The 19,765-nt window shown below is 36.3% G+C and overlaps 1 protein-coding gene across 3 annotated transcripts in view; it reads left to right on the top strand.

Moving 5' to 3' along the window:
• The window catches only part of PIK3C2A (phosphatidylinositol-4-phosphate 3-kinase catalytic subunit type 2 alpha), a 103,607-nt gene that overhangs the window by 61,838 nt on the left and 22,004 nt on the right, over positions 1–19,765 (top strand). For 2 of the 3 annotated variants that reach the window (XM_024731561.1, XM_024731559.1), the window contains exons 9-19: positions 2,132–2,275; positions 3,411–3,459; positions 3,540–3,750; positions 5,782–5,904; positions 6,995–7,162; positions 12,998–13,109; positions 13,484–13,629; positions 15,211–15,399; positions 15,856–15,949; positions 16,456–16,550; positions 16,907–17,087. In XM_024731561.1, coding sequence (XP_024587329.1) covers positions 2,132–2,275; positions 3,411–3,459; positions 3,540–3,750; positions 5,782–5,904; positions 6,995–7,162; positions 12,998–13,109; positions 13,484–13,629; positions 15,211–15,399; positions 15,856–15,949; positions 16,456–16,550; positions 16,907–17,087 — 1,512 coding nt within the window. The remainder of the gene's footprint in view (positions 1–2,131; positions 2,276–3,410; positions 3,460–3,539; positions 3,751–5,781; positions 5,905–6,994; positions 7,163–12,997; positions 13,110–13,483; positions 13,630–15,210; positions 15,400–15,855; positions 15,950–16,455; positions 16,551–16,906; positions 17,088–19,765) is intronic. The other variant, XM_024731560.1, reaches the window with a different exon arrangement.

Raw genomic sequence — 19,765 nt, 5'->3', positions numbered from 1 at the left:
GCAGAGCATGGGCTTCAGGAGCGTGGGCTTCAGTAGTTGTGGCACAAGGGCTCAGTAGTTGTGGCTCACGGCTTAGTTGCTCCGTGGCATGTGGAATCTTCCCAGACCAGGGCCCGAACCCGTGTCCCCTGCGTTGGCAGGTGGACTCCCAACCGCTGCACCACCAGGGAAGCCCCACATGGACATTTATGTAACTGAGGCTTCTTATAGAATATAGAGATAAACGTCCAGAGCAAAAATAAGGCATGTAGTAGGGGAAGTGACCACATGTCAGTGGCAAGGCAGATCAGTCAGTCAGGGGCTAAGTCAGGCAACAGAAACTATAGTAGTTTTTTGAACAGGGAAATTTAAAGAATTAATTAGTAAAAGGTAATTAATTACTATAAGGGGTAAAAGAGGACTGAAGCGGGAGTTGGCACATTATGGCTCACATGACAAATCTGGCCCATTTTTGTAAATAAAGTTTTATTGGAACACAGCCTTACTCATTCATTTATGTTATCTGTGTCTGTTTTCATGCAGAGTTGAATTGTGACACACTGTTTGACCCACAGAGCCTAAAACATTTGCTGTCAGGCCTTAAAAAAGTGCCAGCCTTGCTCCGAGGGGGTCCAGAAGTAACAGGTGCAAAGAAGCGCAATTATCAATTCTACGTTGAGGAGTAATGTGGATAGTGAAGGAACTTTGAGGACTTATGACAGAGCCTCTCCCTCAGCCCCAGGCTGAAATTTGGCCTCTTTGAAGAGGGTATGGCTATCACAGGAGCACACAGGTTGCCTATGGCAAAGAAATTTGGTAGAGCTGTCAGATTGGAGGAGCATGGCTTGAGGGTACAGCTGGAGTGGGTTGTTGAGGACCACTGGGCTTCCATACTGAATTTAAAAATAGAGGACTGGAACCCTGATGAGAAGTACCTTCCTGCTGTTATTGCCTTTGAGTGTCCTTTCAGTGCCCTCTATTGACAAAACCTAACATTGTGCTAGCTGGCAAAGGAGAAATGTTTGTAAGGTCAAGTTCTCGTATCAAGAGTAGAGCAAAGAAGGGTGAATTTGGAACTGATAGACAATAAATTGGTAACTGGCATATAAAAAATGATGGAGAATAGTATAGGAGAATGGCACGAGCCTCAAAACTGGAAAGGTTTTTGCATGAAGGTGGAAGAGCAAAAATAAGAAATACAAGTCAAGTAAGCAAAAGTTGGGACCTTCGGGATCTGAGGACTGCAAGGTAATTGGGTATTTGAGAAAATGAGGTGGTTTCATTTACACGTGAAGATGAAGAGAACATTTGGTTTATGGTAGCCAAGCCTCAAAGGTGGAAAATTTTAAATGTTTAAGGGATGGTACAGTACTGAGTTTCAGCCCATTCTAACAGTACTTGGCATTTAAGTTTGGTGTAAATATTTGATGAATTAATCCATTATATAAGAATGTTTTTGTTTCTTAATGAGATATGTACTTTAAAACGATGATGGGGGAGTGGAGAAGGATATTTGAATCATCCTCATCAGGTAAATTATTTTATAATATATTTGTACATGTATACTTACATGGTGAAATGATCTGTGGTTGAATAGTAAGGAGGGATTGTCCTCACAGAAGTTTTTTCATCAGACAAGACTTAGAAAGTGTTGGTTGTATAGATGCAAATGATGCTGAAAAGTTGACTCACTTTTAGTAACTGTTGCCCAGTGTTATTAATTTGTGACCAGTCTCTGAACAACCTGGTTTTTGATACCAGATTTTTGCAGGAGAGTGAGAAGTGTTGATGTTTTTAATGTGGAAATTATTCACAAAATGAAAAGTAAAAAGAACTCTAGCTTTTTTAAGTGATTTCACAATTTGTTAGTGATTTATTGCTTTTGCTTCTGATTCTAATAAGAAATTAAAGGCATTTGCATATGAATAATTGTACAGGCAAAGTGGAAATTAACCAGGCCTGCTTTTTTCCTATTTCAAAGTAACTTATGTAATTGAAAAGCTATCTTGTTTCTTTTCTTTTTCATCACAAAAGAGTAAAGGAGGATATCTGTTCTTAGGCACATGTGAAATGTCTGGTTTTTTACTTCATCTCTGAAATAGATCCTTTAAATTTCATATGCTTATGTTTATTTTACTTTTTATTTTTAAAGAACCAACATAGAGTGGTAGATCAAGTAATTAAAGCTGTAAGAAAAATCTGCAGTGCTTTAGATGGTGTGGAGACTCTTGCCATTACAGAATCAGTAAAGAAGCTGAAGAGAGCAGTTAATCTTCCAAGGAGTAAAAGTGCTGAAGTGAGTATTTTTTAGTAATTAGCATTTTATCACATGCAAATATGTACTTAAGTGAGCATCTGTCACTTAAACTGGGAGATTCTTGATACTGCTAGACAAAGTGTTAACCTTTTTTTTGTTTGTTTTGTTTTAAAATAAATTTTATTTATTTATGTATATATGTATGTATGTATTGGCTGCGTCGGGTCTTCCTTGCTTCGTGCGGGCTTTCTCTAGTTGTGGCGACTGGGGGCTACTCTTCCTTGTGGTGCGCAGGCTTCTCATTGCGGTGGTTTCTCTTGTTGCAGAGCATGGGCCCTAGGTGCGCAGGCTTCAGTAGTAGTGGCTTGTGGGCTCTAGAGTGCAGGCTCAGTAGATGTGGCACACGGGCTTAGTTGCTCTGCGGCATGTGGGATCTAACCGGACCAGGGCTTGAACCCATGTCTCCTGTATTGGCAGGCAGATTCTTAACCACTGTGCCATCAGGGAAGCCCAAGTGTTACCGTTTTAACTTTGGCTTTTACTTTTGAGCTGATTTGGTCACTTACTTGGTAAGGTGGGGAATTCCTAAGAGGAGATGGACTGCCTTGAAAAACTTTGTGAGAGTTGACACTGAATAGGTGGATGCCCAACTGAACTTTTTGTGTGTAGAGAGTAACTCTGGCAAAAATGAGTTGGTTTGGGGTTTTAAGGTAATACTACGCTTGAAGGACCTGGATAGTAATAGCTAACATTTCCCTCCCTCTGGGTGGAAGTGTTCATGATTGTCAACGGGGAAGTTCTACTTTGGACTATACCTCCTTCTTATTGGAAAGACCCAGGAGCCTCAGTAATAGTGACTTACTGAGCGGCTGGGCCCGTGAGCCATGGCCGCTGAGCCTGTGCGTCTGGAGCCTGTGCTCCGCAACGGGAGAGGCTGCAGCAGTGAGAGGCCTGCGTACCGCAAAGAAAAAAAAAACTATCTCTTTATTTGATTTGGGATATTCATCTTCTTTTTGCAGTCTTTTTTTATTGTTTTATTCTGCGGACACTTGGGAAGTTTCTCCTATGAAGGATTTCTTTGATATAGAATTTAATAAATGTATTGAAATTAAAGGTAAACATTTTATATTACATCATGGGTGATTTTCTCACTAATTTGTATGTATGTAAGCAGGTGACTTCACTGTCTGGAGGAGGAGACACTAGCAAGAGTTCAACTAGAGGTATGTATTGAAGTTCCTTAAATTTTAGGAGTAATTGTTGCTTTTTCGGAGAATTATATTAACAATTTCTTTAAACCTAGGCTCACTGAATCCTGAAAATCCTGTTCAAGTAAGCATGGACCAGTTAACTGCAGCAATTTATGACCTTCTCAGACTCCATGCAAATTCTGGTAGGGGTTCTGTAGACTGTGCCCACAGTAACAGGAACATCAAGGAAGCATGGACCACAATGGAACAGCTCCAGTTTACAATTTTTGCTGCACATGGAATTTCAAGTAACTGGGTATCAAAGTAAGTAACTATTTAAAAGGAGATATGTATAGCTTCACCTAGAAGCTAATCTAATCTTGAAAAATGTCAGCATCCACTGTTACCTTGGCATTTAAATGGATGATACGTGATCCACCAGATACCTTTGTGGTTTTCCTAAAAATTACAGAGATGTTTGATGCTGTTCCAATAAAAAATATCACCCCCACTACGTACAGAAAAGGCAGGAAAATATGTTTAAACTTACAAGGGCAAATGCTAGTTAATAAATTAGTCAATTTATGACTATTTCTGCCTTTCCTTTAGAACCAGGATAATGGGACTATAGCACATTTTTGTCCCCTCTTTAGTAGTTTACAATTTACTCTTTGCTAGACTTTGAAGTATGCAAGAGCATATTTCTTCTATTGAATTTTTAATATGGGTTTTTCCTTTTTGATTTTTTTGTCAGTGCCAAAAAGTTTACCACCTTCAACTTATTTGGAAAAGATTAGTATAAACTGAAAAGCCCAAATTGAATTTTTTTTTTCTTTTTTCGGTACGCGGGCTTTATATATATATATATATATATAAATATATATATATATATATATAAAATGGCTATAAAATAAAGCCTAGTTATAGATACCAAACATAAATTCTGCTTTAGAACATAAACTGAGCATTAGGTAATATATAATATAATGACTTGAAAGTGGTATATTAATTCATTCAGTAAATATTTACTGAGCACCATCTGTGGGCAGTATTCTTAGTACTAGGAATTCAGCAGTAAACAAGGCAGCAAAAAATCTTTGCCCTCTTGGAACTTGCATTTAAATGGGTACTATTGGTCTCTAAAGATATTTCATTCTTTTAAATAGTTACAGAGATAATACCTTCCACATCCTCCATACAAAACCATGTATACACACAATTAAATTTAGGGACACTAATGAGGAGAACAAATACTCAGTAGAAAACAACACAGTGATAATTAAGATGGAAAGAAAGTTAATACAGTGCTGATTTTTTTTGTTTGTTTGTTTTGTTGGCCACGCCGCACAGCTTGCGGGATCTCAGTTCCCTCACCAGGGATTGAACCTGGGCCACAGTAATGAAAGCTTGGAATCCTAACCACTAGCCCACCTGGAACTCCCAATACAATGCTGATTTAAAAAGAGGTTGAGGGAATTCCCTGGTGGTTCCAGTGGTTAGGATTCCTTGCTTGCACTGTCCAGGGCATGGGTTCAATTCCTTGTTGGGGAACTAAGATGATGCAAGCCAAGCAGCATGACCAAAAAAAAAAAAAAGGAGAAGGTTGAGAAAAGCAATTAAATAGTTAGCTATGTGAACCAGTGAGATTAGATTTGAAATATATTTAGAATGATTAACAGATTGTATGAACAAAATGGTTAATGGGTAAGCCTAGCAGTAAGTTAGAGTACTAGTAGAATACAGTTTTATTGAACCTAAAACTCCTGCTCTACAAGATTGCCTGACTGAATTACCCGGCTTTGTACTTGTAGCAGTTAGGGGCTAAATCATTGCTGTCTAGTGAAAGAATGCAATAGCATCTGTCCCCTTGGATGGAAGCCTCCTAATAGATTAGGAAGACTGGCTCAGTGCAAGTCAGGCCCATGCACCATTAATATGCTAAACTGACTCTATTTCAGTGGCTTAGCAAAGGAAAATAGCACCTAGGGGAGGTAAATGTTTGTACTGTTACTTCCTAGAATTTACCTAGAAATGAAGAATTATTCAGTGTCATTTAACTAAAATCTAAAGCTAGTAACTGAGCACAAAATTGAGATAAATTCTCCAGCTGGTACCAATACAGCTCCTTTAGACTGGCACCTAGTGATATATGTTCCCTTCGGTATTCCCTTTGCTATGCCTCTATTTTTGTAGGATTTGCAATAGTTAAATTTTAGATGTTTTTCCATAAATTCAAGTGAATGGTAACCAAATTATTTCAGATAATAGTCACTTTTAGGTAAGAATGGCTAATGATACATATTTGATTAGTTAACTAATTTGTATTATCAAATAAAAATTAATCTCTTTTCTCAGTTATGAAAAATACTTCTTGATATGTTCCCTGACTTACAATGGAAAGGATCTTTTTAAACCTATTCAATCAAAGAAGGTTGGCACTTATAAGAATTTCTTCTATCTTATTAAATGGGATGAACTGTAAGTGAAATTTCTGGCTTTTTATTCTTTTAGTATGCCGTGTTCTTTACTTTTATCCATTTATGCATACAGCTTTCAGTTTTAATTACAAGTTCCATTAAAATTCATTAAATTCTTACTGGTATCTTAAAGTCTCTTCTAGATACAATTCTGTAGAATGGACTGAAATTCTCATTTAAAAATCTGAAATATTCTTTTAAATCTTCATATTGTTAAATTGCAGAAGGTGCCATCAATTCTTCCTAGGCTTTGTCAAGTTAAAGTTACGTATAATTCTACAAAGATGGTTTTTTATAACACTGCTTTAGTTCAGTATTTATTCTGTAACACTGTATATAGGAAGCCTAGTTCTTGGTTAACAGATTTTAAAAATTATCTTAAATCCATGTACAAGATGATATTTTGCACTGTTAATATTTTTAAAATATTGTCTTCAAACTAAGGGAATGCTTTCATTATTTAGACAAGGAGGCAATTGCAGAACTTTTTACTTTTTATTCTGCATTTATTTAATGGTTTCCTATTTTTCTTTTATTTTTTTAATTATAAAAATAGCACATGTCTGTCAAAGCAATCAAATAATACAAAAATGCATGTGGGGTGGAAAGTGTCACTTTATTTTCAACTCTTAACCATCTCATCGCTCCTCAGAGTGACCACTGTTGGCCTTATGTGTCCTTTCAGATTTAAAAAAAACAAAAACAAAACACTGGTAAACATATATGTCTGTCTGTGTATGTATGTGCACACGTAAATCTCGAATCAGAAATACTCAAACATTCATCTAGCTTTTCCTAAAGGAAATAAAAATGATTATTATTTTGCCTAGAAATTGACATTGCCAGTCTTAAGTAAAAGTATTAACAAATTTTTGAAGAGAGAAATGTTATGTGTTTGAAATTATAATGAAATTTATTTAAGATTTTTATAGTATTTGTTAGCGAAGCTTACTGCTTAAGTAAAGGTTACTCAGGATTAAAGATTATTTGATGAGTCAAATAAAATACCTAAGATTGTCAGTCTCGTTAAAGCATTAAACTTCATATTCAGTCTAATTTGTTTTTTCTATTAATACATTTTCCCCCCATAGAATCATTTTTCCCATCCAGATATCACAATTGCCATTAGAATCACTACTTCACCTTACTCTTTTTGGAATTTTAAATCAGAGCAGTGGAAGTTCCCCTGATTCTAATAAGCAGAGAAAGGGGCCAGAAGCTTTGGGCAAAGTTTCTTTACCTCTTTTTGACTTTAAACGGTAAGTGTTACTGAGTTGTAATGGTGAGTTACTGTGGACACACTTGCAGCATCAGAATTGGGTAGAGAGTTGAGTGGGGAACAGTGACTACGTGATGAGATAATGAGTTGCCTCATTTTTTCCGGTGTGATTAAAGGAGGTCATTTCAGAGACACAGAGGAAACCAAAGTTGTACTCCTATAGTTTGAACATATCTATATGGGTATTCAAAGGATTGTTTGCCACTCACTATTCCAGAAGAAAAGAAGCAGCCAGTTCATTCTTTAATTGTAATTTATGGAAAGCATTATGTTATGACATAATACTCGTGGTCTTAAAAGTTCCTTTGATATATTTTAAAAAAACCCACAAACTCCACTTTCCCTCTTCGCATCTCTTCCCCATCCTTCTCCAGTTTAAGAGAGTCTACAACTGCGTATTATTCCCTTTACCTAACTGATCTACCCTTACTGCTATGGACCCCTGGCCTTTAATCTTCAAAAGTCCCACATGTATGCAAAATTAATTGATCCTTAGGGTTAAAGGAATTCCTTTTGAACTTTGTGTCTACTAATAGCCATTGGGATAATGTAGCTGGCCTTTCAGCTATTTTGATTATGTTTTAAGTAATAATATGTTCCATGAGACCATCAAGTGTTTTCCTAAATGAAAAAAAAATTTAATTGAATAAGTTTGGAATGTTTGATATAGCATGTGATAACACTTTGGAGCATGATAATGGACATTAGCATATTAAAGTATCTCTAAAGTTCTGCAGTCAAGAAGCCTACTGTGTTTAATAATAATATTACTGTAATTATAAATACGTAACATTTACTGTATGCTGGGTATTAGTCTGAGTGCTGTATACATAACCTTATATACCTCACAACAACCCTATGAAGGTAGGTATTATTATTATCCCTTTTTACAGAGGGGAGAATCAAAATGCCTTGCCCTTGGGCGCTTAGCTAGTAAGTGGCAGAAGTGGGATTTGAATATAGGCAGTTTGGCCCCAGGGTCTGTGTTCTTAACATTATCCTATATTACCATTCTCAGATTTATTTGATACCATAGTACTTTTTTTGTTCTAGAATACATCTTTTAAAACATTGTGTCCCATGGGACAGTTTTGGGGAAATGACTTAATAACTGATCTGTTTAACCTACAATAAAACAATTTAAAAATGAGTTAAAAAATTCTGCTAATCTAGTTCTACTTCCTTTTTCCTCTTAAATGACAAACACAGTTTGAATTTCCAGTAATCATTTAAAAAATCATGTGGTGTTTGAAACACTGACTTCATTAGTTTTGTTTTTGAAATATTCTTTTCTTATGTACTTAAATATAGCATTTATTCACACATTTTTCTTTTCTTATAGTCACTCCCCCTATATGTGAGGAGGCAGTTTAAGATTTTTTTATTCTATAACTTCTTTTGGGCTCAAATTTTATTTGACACCTGACATAATTCTGAACTGCCAAAGGCTAGATAAAAGCAGTTGAAGAAATTGCTTTTAGGACTTCCCTGGTGGCACAGTGGTTAAGAATCCACCTGCCAATGCAGGGGACCTGGGTTCGAGCCCTGGTCCAGGAAGATCCCACATGCCACAGAGCAGCTAAGCCCATGTGTCACAACTACTGAGCCTGTGCTCTAGAGCCCGCGAGCCACAACTACTGAGCCCACATGCCACAACTACTGAAGCCCGTGTGCCTAGAGCCCGTGTTTTGCAACAAGAGAAGCCACTGCAATGAGAAGTCCATGCACCGCAACGAAGAGTAGCCCCTGCTCGCCACAACTAGAGAAAGCCCGCACACTGCAACCAAGACCCAACACAGCCAAAAAATTAAAAATTTTTAAAAAAAGAAATTGCTATTAATGATGTATATTTAGAACCGTTTGCTAAATATAATCCATGACTACTCTAAAACAGAATATTGGCCCCATAAAGGAGGAGAATTGTGTTCTCAATTGTCTTTCCCCCCCACCCCTATAAATTTATTTATTTATTTATGGCTGCATTGGGTCTTCGTTGCTGTGCGTGGGCTTTCTCTAGTTGCCATGAGCAGGAGCTGTTCTTCGTTACGGTGCACGGGCTTCTCAATGCGGTGGCTTCTCTTGTTGCGGAGTACGGGCTGTAGGATTGCGGGCTTCAGTAGTTGTGGGACTCGGGCTCAGTATTTGTGGGTTGCGGGCTCTAGAGCACAGGCTCAGAAGTTGTGGCACACAGGCTTAGTTGCTCCGTGGCATGTGGGATCTTCCCAGACCAGGGGTCGAACCTGTGTCCCCTGCATTGGCAGGCGGATTCTTAACCAGGGCTCCACCAGGGAAGTCCTCAATTGTCTTTGATAAATTAGTGTCAGGGAATAGTTATGTGAGAAAATTAAATGTAATTATATCATTATCATTAATTTTTATAAATGAGTCAGTTTTGAAAACCTTCGTGCTCTTGAAAGCACCAGGAGTCTTTACTTCATTTGAGAAGTACTATCATTTTTTGCAACTTTTTTTGACTATTAATAAATGTTTTTTATTGGATGAATGACATTCTTTCAAAATTCAAAAGAGTAAGGGGAAGGGCAGTTGACTTTGTTTTTTTTTATGCGGTACGCTGCCCTCCCACCGCCACGGCCCCTCCCGCCGCTGAGCACAGGCTCCGGATGCGCAGGCCCAGCGGCCACGGCCCACGAGCCCACGAGCCCACGAGCCCAGCTGCTCCGCGGCATGCGGGATCCTCCCAGACCGGGACACGAACCCACGCCCCCTGTATCGGCAGGCGGAATCCCAACCACTGCGCCACCAGGGAAGCCCCGACTTTTGTTAGACAATTAAATAGTTGCATCCAGCACTCTACTGTTTAAAACAGTGAGCTGATGCTGTTAATCTTGAGACTTTGGCAAGTAGTGTAGTCAATCTAGGTAATGTTAGGATTTAACATTCAAAAAATGCTCAGAAATTAAGAGGGAAGATGATTTTATATTAATACATATAGAGAAAGTGTTAATGATTTAGTCTGTTAACGTACTATAGTACAGTGATCCGAAGTCCTGGTCTTGAAATTCTTTCAAAATTAATTTATGTTTAAGGTATAACCTGCATACAGCCTGATGAAGTTACTATCATGAAAGCCAAATGATTTACAGGCATTTCAGTCAACCTCAATGATAATCCATGGCTCACGGGCCCAGCCGCTCCGCAGCATGTGGGATCTTCCTGGTCCTGGGCACGAACCCGTGTCCTCTGCATCGGCAGGCGGACTCTCAACCACTGTGCCACCAGGGAAGCCCTTAACTCATTTTTAAATAAACTGAATCAAGCATTTAAGCTGCTGTTCCTTTATGGTTGTGTCTCAGGATTACCAAATAATTGATGTGAGAAAGTTTTTTACAGAAAAATTCCAGCTAATAGATGCAGAAGGAATGACAGAATGTTACAGTTTTGCAGCCCCTACTGAAATAGTAGATTTAGGCCAGGAAATCTCAGTCTTGGCACTGTTGACATTTTGGGCCAGGTAATTCTTTGCCGTGGGAGACTGTCCTGTACACTGTGGGATGTTTGGTGGCATCCTTGGCTTCTGCCCACTAAATGCCAGTAGTACCCCCTAGTTGCCAACAAAAAAGTCTCCAGACATTGCCAAATATCCACTGTGGTCAAAAGCATTCTTGGTTGACATTGATGTTTAAGCAGTGATTTATTAATGCTTGTTTAAAACCATTGTGATTAAGTTTTCTGGAACTTTATAATGGATGATTTAGACTGATAGCACTTGAACAAACCGATTATCTTCACATCACAGAAGGAGAGATATACCAATGTGTGCTTCTTTATTTGATGCATCAGGAACTAGTGGTATACAATACCACCTACAAAGTATTAAGTATTCTTGCCACGTAACTAACCCTGAATCAGATCAAACCTTTAGATCTATTACAGAAAATATAGGAGATAAAGGGCCATGCTAAATGATACCAGAGGAATGCACTCAGTAAAATCCAGGATGTAGAAAATTCTCAGAACAGAACACCTGGATTCTTCAACAAATAACGGGGGATAAAAAAGAAGAATGTATGGATTAAAACAAGAGTTGGCAAACTTTGTTAAGAGGACCAGATAGAAGTAGTTGAGGCTTTGTAGGTCATGTAGTCTCTGTCACAAATGTAAAAGCAAAGGCAAAAGCAGTGATAGATAGGCAATATGTAAATGAATGAGTGTGGCTTTATTTTAGTAAAAGTTTATTTACAAAACAAGGTGACAGTCTGGAGTTTGTTGACCCTTGATTTAAAAGATACTTTAAAAGACATATCAACCAATGCACATGTTGGATCTTGCTTGTATCCTTATTCAAACAAACCAACTGTTAAAAAAAATTTTTTTTAGAGACAATCAGAGAAATTTGAGTGCTGACTAGATAGCTAATAACTTTGAGTAATTATTTTTAATTATTTTGTTTTAATTATGTTTAAATATTCATTTGGCTGCGCCGGGTCTTAGTTGCGGCACACGGTATCTTTTAGTTGCGGCATGCAGGATCTTTAGTTGCAGCATGTGAACTCTTAGTTGCGGCACGTGGGATCTAGTTCCCTTACCAGGGATTGAACCCGGGCCCCCTGCATTGGGAGTGCGGAGTCTTAGCCACTGGGCCACCAGGGAAGTTTCTGTTGCAATTATGTTTAAATTAAAGGGTTTGTCATTTAGAGATACATAAAAGTATTTGCAGATAAAATAATATCAGAATTTGCCTTCAAATAATCTAGTTGAGGGTGAGGGTGGTTCTAAAGTAGACAGAATATATGTGTCAAAGATTTTTTTTTTTTTTGGCCGCCTCGCGCAGCTTGCAGGATCTCAGTTCTCCGAGATTGAACCCAGGCCCCCTGCAGTGGAAGCGCGGAGTCCTAACCACTGGACTGCCAGGGAATTCCTGTGCCAAAGATTCAAAGGCTGTTAACCTGCTAGAGAAAACATTAAGACTGGAGTCTAGTTTTGGGAAGGATATTTGCTGTTTGAATAAAATGAGCAAAGTTTGATGAAGTTTATAGTTTCCTGCTTTTATGTCTCATGTTATTTTTCAGAAATTTCTTCTGTGTAAAGATATATCAATATCTTTATTGGTAAATGTTTTTAATTTCAGTAGACAATAAATTGGTAGTCTAGGGCAAGGGTCAGCATACTCCGGACCACTGCCTGTTTTTTGTAAATACAGTTTTGTTAGAACACAGCACACATTTTTTGAAATGTATTGTTCATGGCTGCTTTGGCACTATACTAGCAGAGTTGAGTCTCTGACAGAGATTGTATAGCCCAGAAAGCCCCAAATATTTGCTGTCTGGCCCTTTACAGAAAAATTTGCTGACCCCTGGTCACAAACAGATGAAACTTCTCATCTCAAATGATTAGTGCTTTGGCACAAAGTAGATACTGGTTTTCTTGGCATGCGTTTTTGTTGTTATGGTAAAAGTCAAGGAGCAGTTATGAAATCCAAACCACCATCTTGAGATGTGTTCCTCTGTAGATGATCTTCAAAGACTATCCTTCACCTTCCTATTTATAGAAGTTGTTTTGGGGACAGGTGACTCTGAGACTTTACCCATCTTGTCTTCTATCCTGAGCCCCGATTCTCCCAAGATAATGTTGCTTCATCTTCCCTCCTCTTGTTCTAACTCCCATACTTCAGTACCTAAATACTGAAGTGAAAGTACACTATGGAGAGTGACTCCTTCTGATATGTTCTTTTTATATAGAGGATGCTTAATAAATATTTGATTATTAACATTTCAAATTCATTACCATGTGTTGTGAGTTTTGAAGTAATTTTTAAGATGAAATCCACAGTATTCTTCTGTTTACATTCATGAAGGTTTTTAACATGTGGAACTAAACTTCTGTATCTTTGGACTTCATCACATACAAATCCTGTTCCTGGAACAATCCCCAAAAAAGGATATGTGATGGAAAGAATAGTGTTACAGGTAATGATACTTCCTGACACGTGGAAAGGTTCAAATTTGAATTCTTTATGAAAAGTATATGTGTACCATGATCTGGGTTGTTACTAAAGAAGCCTAATCTCGTTTCAATCTTAGGATCTATATTTAATTTAAATGTCAATAAACCATTTCCTATTTCTGAGAAACAGTAAAATATGCACTTACACCAATCCCAAGTAGTACATGTGCTATTGAGAATTACCAGTAATGGTAATCACTTTTAATAAAAGGACAGAAGCATTAATTTAATATTTGGTATTATCACCCTGATGGCTAAGAAAAATCAAAAACAAGTTAATGTAGCAAATATGTGGACTTTTCAGCTATAATTTAATCAACTTCTGTTAATTTTTAAGGTTGATTTTCCTTCTCCTACATTTGATATCATTTATACCACTCCTCAAGTTGACAGAAGCATTATACAGCAACACAACTTAGAAACATTGGAGAATGATGTAAAAGGGAAACTTCTTGATATTCTTCACAGAGACTCATCACTTGGGTACATTCCTTTGATTCTGTTTTGCCTGGGTATCTCTTACAATGTAAAGTTCAAGTTAATGGTTTATTAAATGCCCTGATTTCGTTCATGATTTAGCAATGTTCCTGATATGGAAAGTTCTTTTTTTCTTTTTTTAATTGTATAAAAAGACTATATGACTACATAAAATTTAGAAATTTGTACAGGTCAATTTTTTTACATAATCAAAAGGCAAACGATAGATTGGGAACTATAATCTGTATCCTTAATATATGAAGGACCTTTTCATATAAGTAGAAAAACGGACAACACAGTGGTAGACAAGAATATGAATAGGTAATTCTTTGGAAAAGAAATACAGTACCTTTTAAACATCTGAAAAAATATGTTCAACCTCTCAATAATCAAGGAATTATAAGTTAATACAAGACACCATTTCATACATCAGATTGTTGAAAATTAAAATGTCTCATTATATAAGGTATTGATGGGATACAGAAAATGGGAATTATACTGTTGGCAGAACTCTAAAAGCTTTTGGAGAGCAATTTGGCAAAATCTATAAAGGTCGCGGTGTCCATAGTCTGACCTAACAATTCCACTTCCAGTTAGTTATAGTGTATTTTAGAGAAAACCCTTTTATATTTGCTTGTGGAGACAAGAATATTCATTGCAGTGTTTATTTGGGTTATTATAAAACTGATAGGGAATGTTCATTAACGGGTTAAATTACGGTACATTTATCCAACAGTACTATGTAACTATTAAGAATGAAGTTATAGCTATATGTACTAATATGTAAGATGTTAAATGAAGGAAATAAGTAGCAGGATAGTGTGTATAGTGTGTTACCATTAACATATAGGAAAAAAAGAGAATCTACATACACCTTTGTGTATGCTTCTATATGAATAGACTACTTCTGGAAGAATATACGAGGTTAGGCAGTTGCCACTGGGAGAGGAATTGGAAGGAGAAACTTAATTGTGTACCTTTTTGCAATACTGGATTTTTTTTTTTAGTGTTCCATGTGAAATACATTTCAATTCAATGCATGGATTATATACACAAGGGTAGGTAGATGAGTAGTGAAATATTTCATTCACATAAACATCTGTCATTAACAGTAAATTAGAATTTCCAAGACAAGTTCTTTTTATTTTGAATATTCCTCAAATGAACTATATAGTCATCTTCTAAAATTTTGTAATAGCATTTGTTTTTGGCATGACATTTGATTTTACTTTTATAAAATGATGAAATCCTTGCTGTCTCTTAGGGTAGGTTCTGTGTAGCCGACTCTGATTTCCAGTGCCTGGCATCTGGTTAGAGCTCAATAAATTTTATTGTGCTGAATTATCCTTCTTCTTAACTAAGACTCTTTTATCAAGGCAGAATAATTTCTTTCCATCCCCCAAATTAGGGTAAATTAGTGGTGTTTGCTGTACATTGCGTTTTTCTATTCCAAATTAGTATTAATGATTCTACCAAGAAGTGGCTGTCCTAAAAGGAATAAATTTCTTCTTTGTATTTTTAATCATTGAGATTATAACTGTCATTATGATATCACTAAGAAGTGATTTAATTCTGTTACATATTCAGACTTTCTAAAGAAGATAAAGCCTTTCTGTGGGAGAAACGTTATTATTGCCTCAAACACCCGAATTGTCTTCCTAAAGTACTAGCAAGTGCCCCAAACTGGAAATGGGTTAATCTTGCCAAAACTTACTCATTGCTTCGGCAGTGGCCTCCATTGCACCCACTGACTGCATTGGAGCTTCTTGATTCAAAGTAAGTTAACTGTGGCTGAATTTATTTGCTCTGTTTTATTGTTTTTCCAGTAAGATATTATGTTGCAGGATTAGTTCCCTTTGTTTTAACATGAAAGCAATTCACTTCAGTATAAATGCATATTTCTATAAACACATCTTTTGTGTTGAGGTTATTAAAAAGGGATATCATATCATTTAAAACTAATCTAGAGAGGTTGTAAATTTTGAATACTTGGTTATATTTTTATGATGTAGGTCAGAATTAATTTTCATAAAGTTTCTAAACAGTCACGAAATTGGATTTGTGTATAGGACAATAAGATTCTCTTCCTAGAAAAAGAGAAGAAACACATTGCTTTTGAATAGCTATTTGAGTATTCTTTGTCAGGAATAGATTGAGATTGTGTTTTCAGGAAAAACAGCTTCATTAGAAAGAAATCGCTGTCAAATCTTGATTTTTGTGGTATGCTTCTAGATTTGCTGATCAGGAAGTGAGGTCCCTAGCTGTGACCTGGATTGAGGCTATTAGTGATGATGAGCTAACAGATCTTCTTCCACAGTTTGTGCAGGTGAGTTTTTTACGAGGTTACCTGCCCTCCTTACCCTCTCCCCAGTTTGTATGAGTAGGGACTTTGCTAAGGGATCCCCTTTCTGTTTTGATTAAAAGTACTTTTGTTGCGTGGGAATGTTGAGGTGTATTGCATTTGGATTTAGTGTGAATTTTTTTCCACTATTATCAGCTGCCCTACTTAAATACTAACTATATATATATATATATATATATATACCTGTATTTTTAATTCTCAGGTTTTAATTCTCAGAACAAACCAGACTTGAACTTTTCTTTGATTTTTTTTTTTTTAATTGGCCTTTTAAACATAGCTAATGAATGTTATTCCCAGGTCTGTACTTTTCTGCTTGATTTCATTAATTTCACCTAAGTTAATTCATCTGTTTCATTTTTATCAGTATCACCTTTCATCCTTGATTTATATAGTTTATCTTTTGATAATTTTATCCTAACAACGTAGTATGGGTTTGACCACTAGTGATTCTTATTTTTCTTTGCATGTAGGCTTTGAAATATGAAATTTACTTGAACAGTTCATTAGTGCGCTTCCTTCTGTCCAGGGCATTGGGAAATATACAGATAGCACACAATTTATATTGGTAAGATTTAAATTTTCTTAAGTACTTTATTTCTGTCTCTGTTATTTACAGAGATGACACTCAAAGTCTAAACTGTATGCTTGGACTATTTACTGTTGATACCAGCTGTTTCATTGAAGTCATTATTATAAAGAAGCTAATTTTTTATGTCTTTAGAAATAAAACCAGAAAATAACAAAACCCTCTATTGCAAAATTATTTGGCATGTTAGAGCTCTATAATAATGACTGAGTTTTTACTTGCTTATATAGTTTAAAATTAATTCCTGTATACCAAAAATTAAACTTGTTAAATTGATTTTGAGAGACATAGTCTGTTTCTCAGAAGTGGCTGACATAAATATTTTGCTATATTAGGCTCCTCAAGGATGCCCTGCATGATGCACAGTTTGGTGCCCGATATGAACATGTTTTGGGTGCTCTCCTCTCAGTAGGAGGAAAAGGACTCAGAGAAGAACTTCTGAAGCAGGCAAAACTTGTACAGCTTTTAGGAGGAGTGGCAGAAAAAGTAAGGCAGGCTAGTGGATCAGCCAGACAGGTATGTACCCATAGAGGGACCATAAATATTTTGATGTTAAAGGATCTTTACAGTGCTGACAAGTTGTTATTCTTTTTTTTTTTTTTTAATATTTATTTATTTATTTGGTTGGTTGGTTGTGCCGGGTCTTAGTTGTGGCTCGTGGGTTCTGTAGTTGCAGCACGTGGGCTCCTTAGTAATGGCAAGCTGGCTTCTTAGTTGCAGCTCACCAGCTCCTTAGTTGTGGCGCACAGGCTCCTTAGTTGCAGTATGCGAACTTTTAGTTGCGGCATGGATGTGGGATCTAGTTCCCTGAGCAGGAATCGAACCCAGGCCCCCTGTATTAGGAGCCTGGAGTCTTAACCACTGTGCGCCACCAGGGAAGTCCCGGTTGTTATTCTTTTTCAATAGGCATCCAATAGAACTCTAACACACTTATGCTGTTTTGGGCAGATTGAATTCAAAAGTTGCTTAAAACATGTCGGAAAAGATTTTATATCCTAACTCAGTTCCCTTTCATTTCCATGCTTATTAATTCCTTTCTGATCAAAATTGTTCTCTTGAGTTTCTTTTTCACTATTTTGCTTTTTAACATTTTTGTAATTGTAAAGGTAATAGAAGTATGAATTGATGCTAATGTTTAAGAAGTCCAAATGAATAAGTTTATGGATTAAAAAATTAGGACTTTTCCAGTTTCATTTTCTCCCTGTAGGTATCTTGTTCACAGTTTGTTTTATGTCCTGCTTGGTCATTTTATATGACTTTACACATATATACACGTATATATACAAATGTTTGGAGTTAAAAATTTTTTATAGAAACGTATGTTATTTTTTAACTAGACTTCATTATTTTAACCACTTTAAGGTGTACAGTCCATTGGCTGTTATTGATAGTACATTCACAGTGTTGTGCAACCACCATCACTGTCTAATTCCAGAACATTTTCATCACAACAGAAAGCAATCCTGCACCCACTAACCCTTTACTTCTTATTCCCCTCTCCTCCCAGGTCCTGGTGAGAACTAATCTGCTTTCTATCTCTATGGACTTACCTATTCTGGACATTTCATATAAATGGAATCATGCAACATGTGGCCTTTTGTGTCTGATTTCTTTCGCTTAACCTAATGTTTTCAAGGTTCATCCATATTTTAGCATGCGTATTTATGGCTGAACAATGTCCCATTGTATAGATAATACCATATTTTGTTTATCCACTCATCAGCTGGTGGACATTGGGCTTGTTTCTATTATTTGACCACTAATGAATAGTGCTGCTATAAATATTTGTGTATAAGTTTTTGTTTGAACATCTGTTTTCACTTTACCTAGGAGTAGAATTAGTGTATCATATAGTAATTCTATGTTTTTTGAAACTGTTACCCAAAGTAGCTGCACCATTTTATAATTCCAGTATAATACTAGTAATGTATGAGGATTCCAGTTTCTCCATATCACCACCAAAATTTGTTATTTTCCGTTTTTTTAAACTAGTCATCCTAGTGGATGTTAAGTAGTATCTGTAGTATCTCATGGTGGTTTTGATTTGCATTTCCCTAATGACTAATGATTTGGGGCACATTTTCATGTGTTTGTTGGCCATTTGTATATCTTCTTCGGAGAAATTTCTTTTCTAAGTCCTTTTTGATTGGTTTGTCTTTTTGTTGTTGAATTGTTGGAGTTATGTATTCTAGATACTAGACCCCTATCAGATATACTGTTTGCAAATATTTTCTCCCATTCTGTGTATCATCTTTCTATTTCCTTCATAATGTCCTTTGATGCACAAAACTTTTACATTTTATGGTCTAACTTATTTTTTTGTTGTTGTTGCTTGTGCTTTTACTAGCGTGTCCAAGAATTTGTTGTCAAATAGAAGGTCACAATGAGGTACACCTATGTTTTCTTCTAGGAGTTTTATAGGTTCACTCTTAAAACGTCTTTGATCCATTTTGAGTTTTTTTTTTTTTTTTTAATATTCTATGAGCTAAGGGTCCAACTTCATTCTTTTACATGTGGTTATCCAGTTGTTGCTGCACCATTTGCTGAAGAGACTATTCTTTCCTGTTGAATGATCTTGGCACCCTAGTTGAAAATCAGTTGACCATAGTTATATGGGTTTATTTCTGGACTCTGAATTCTATTCCATTCATCTATATGCCCCTCCTTATGCTATACTGTTTTCATTACTATAGCTTTGTAGTAGGTTTTGAAATCAGGAATTTGAGTCCTCCAACTTCTACTTTTTCAAGGTTGTTTTGGCTGTTTGGAAGTCCCTTACAATTCTATGTGAATTTTAGTATCAGCCTGCCCATTTCTGCAATAAAGGCAGTTGGAGTTTTGATAAAGATTGTGTTGAATCTGTAGGTCGATTTGGGAAATGTTGCAGTCTTAATAATATTAAGTCTTACAGTTCATGAACATGGGATATCTTTCCATTTATTTAGATCTTTAATTTCTTTCAGCAATGATTTTTTTTTTTTTTGGTAAATTGCTTTTTTTCTTTTTTACTTTATGTTGGAGAATTCATGTAAGTACATATAGTTACACTTCATGTTTCTTAATGAGTACATGGTATTACATGGTATTACAAGGTATCTTAGCATAAATTATGAACTATTACCTCTATGTAGGTTGTTTATACATTTTTCTTCTCCCAAACGGTTCTGTGATGAATTTTAATATATAAGTGTTTG

This window comes from Neophocaena asiaeorientalis, unplaced genomic scaffold (assembly GCF_003031525.2).
Source record: "Neophocaena asiaeorientalis asiaeorientalis breed wild unplaced genomic scaffold, Neophocaena_asiaeorientalis_V1.1 scaffold571, whole genome shotgun sequence".
NCBI classification, from domain to species: domain Eukaryota; kingdom Metazoa; phylum Chordata; class Mammalia; order Artiodactyla; family Phocoenidae; genus Neophocaena; species Neophocaena asiaeorientalis.
Note: the sequence above shows the minus strand (reverse complement) of the source record. Positions and strands in the feature narration are given on the sequence as shown.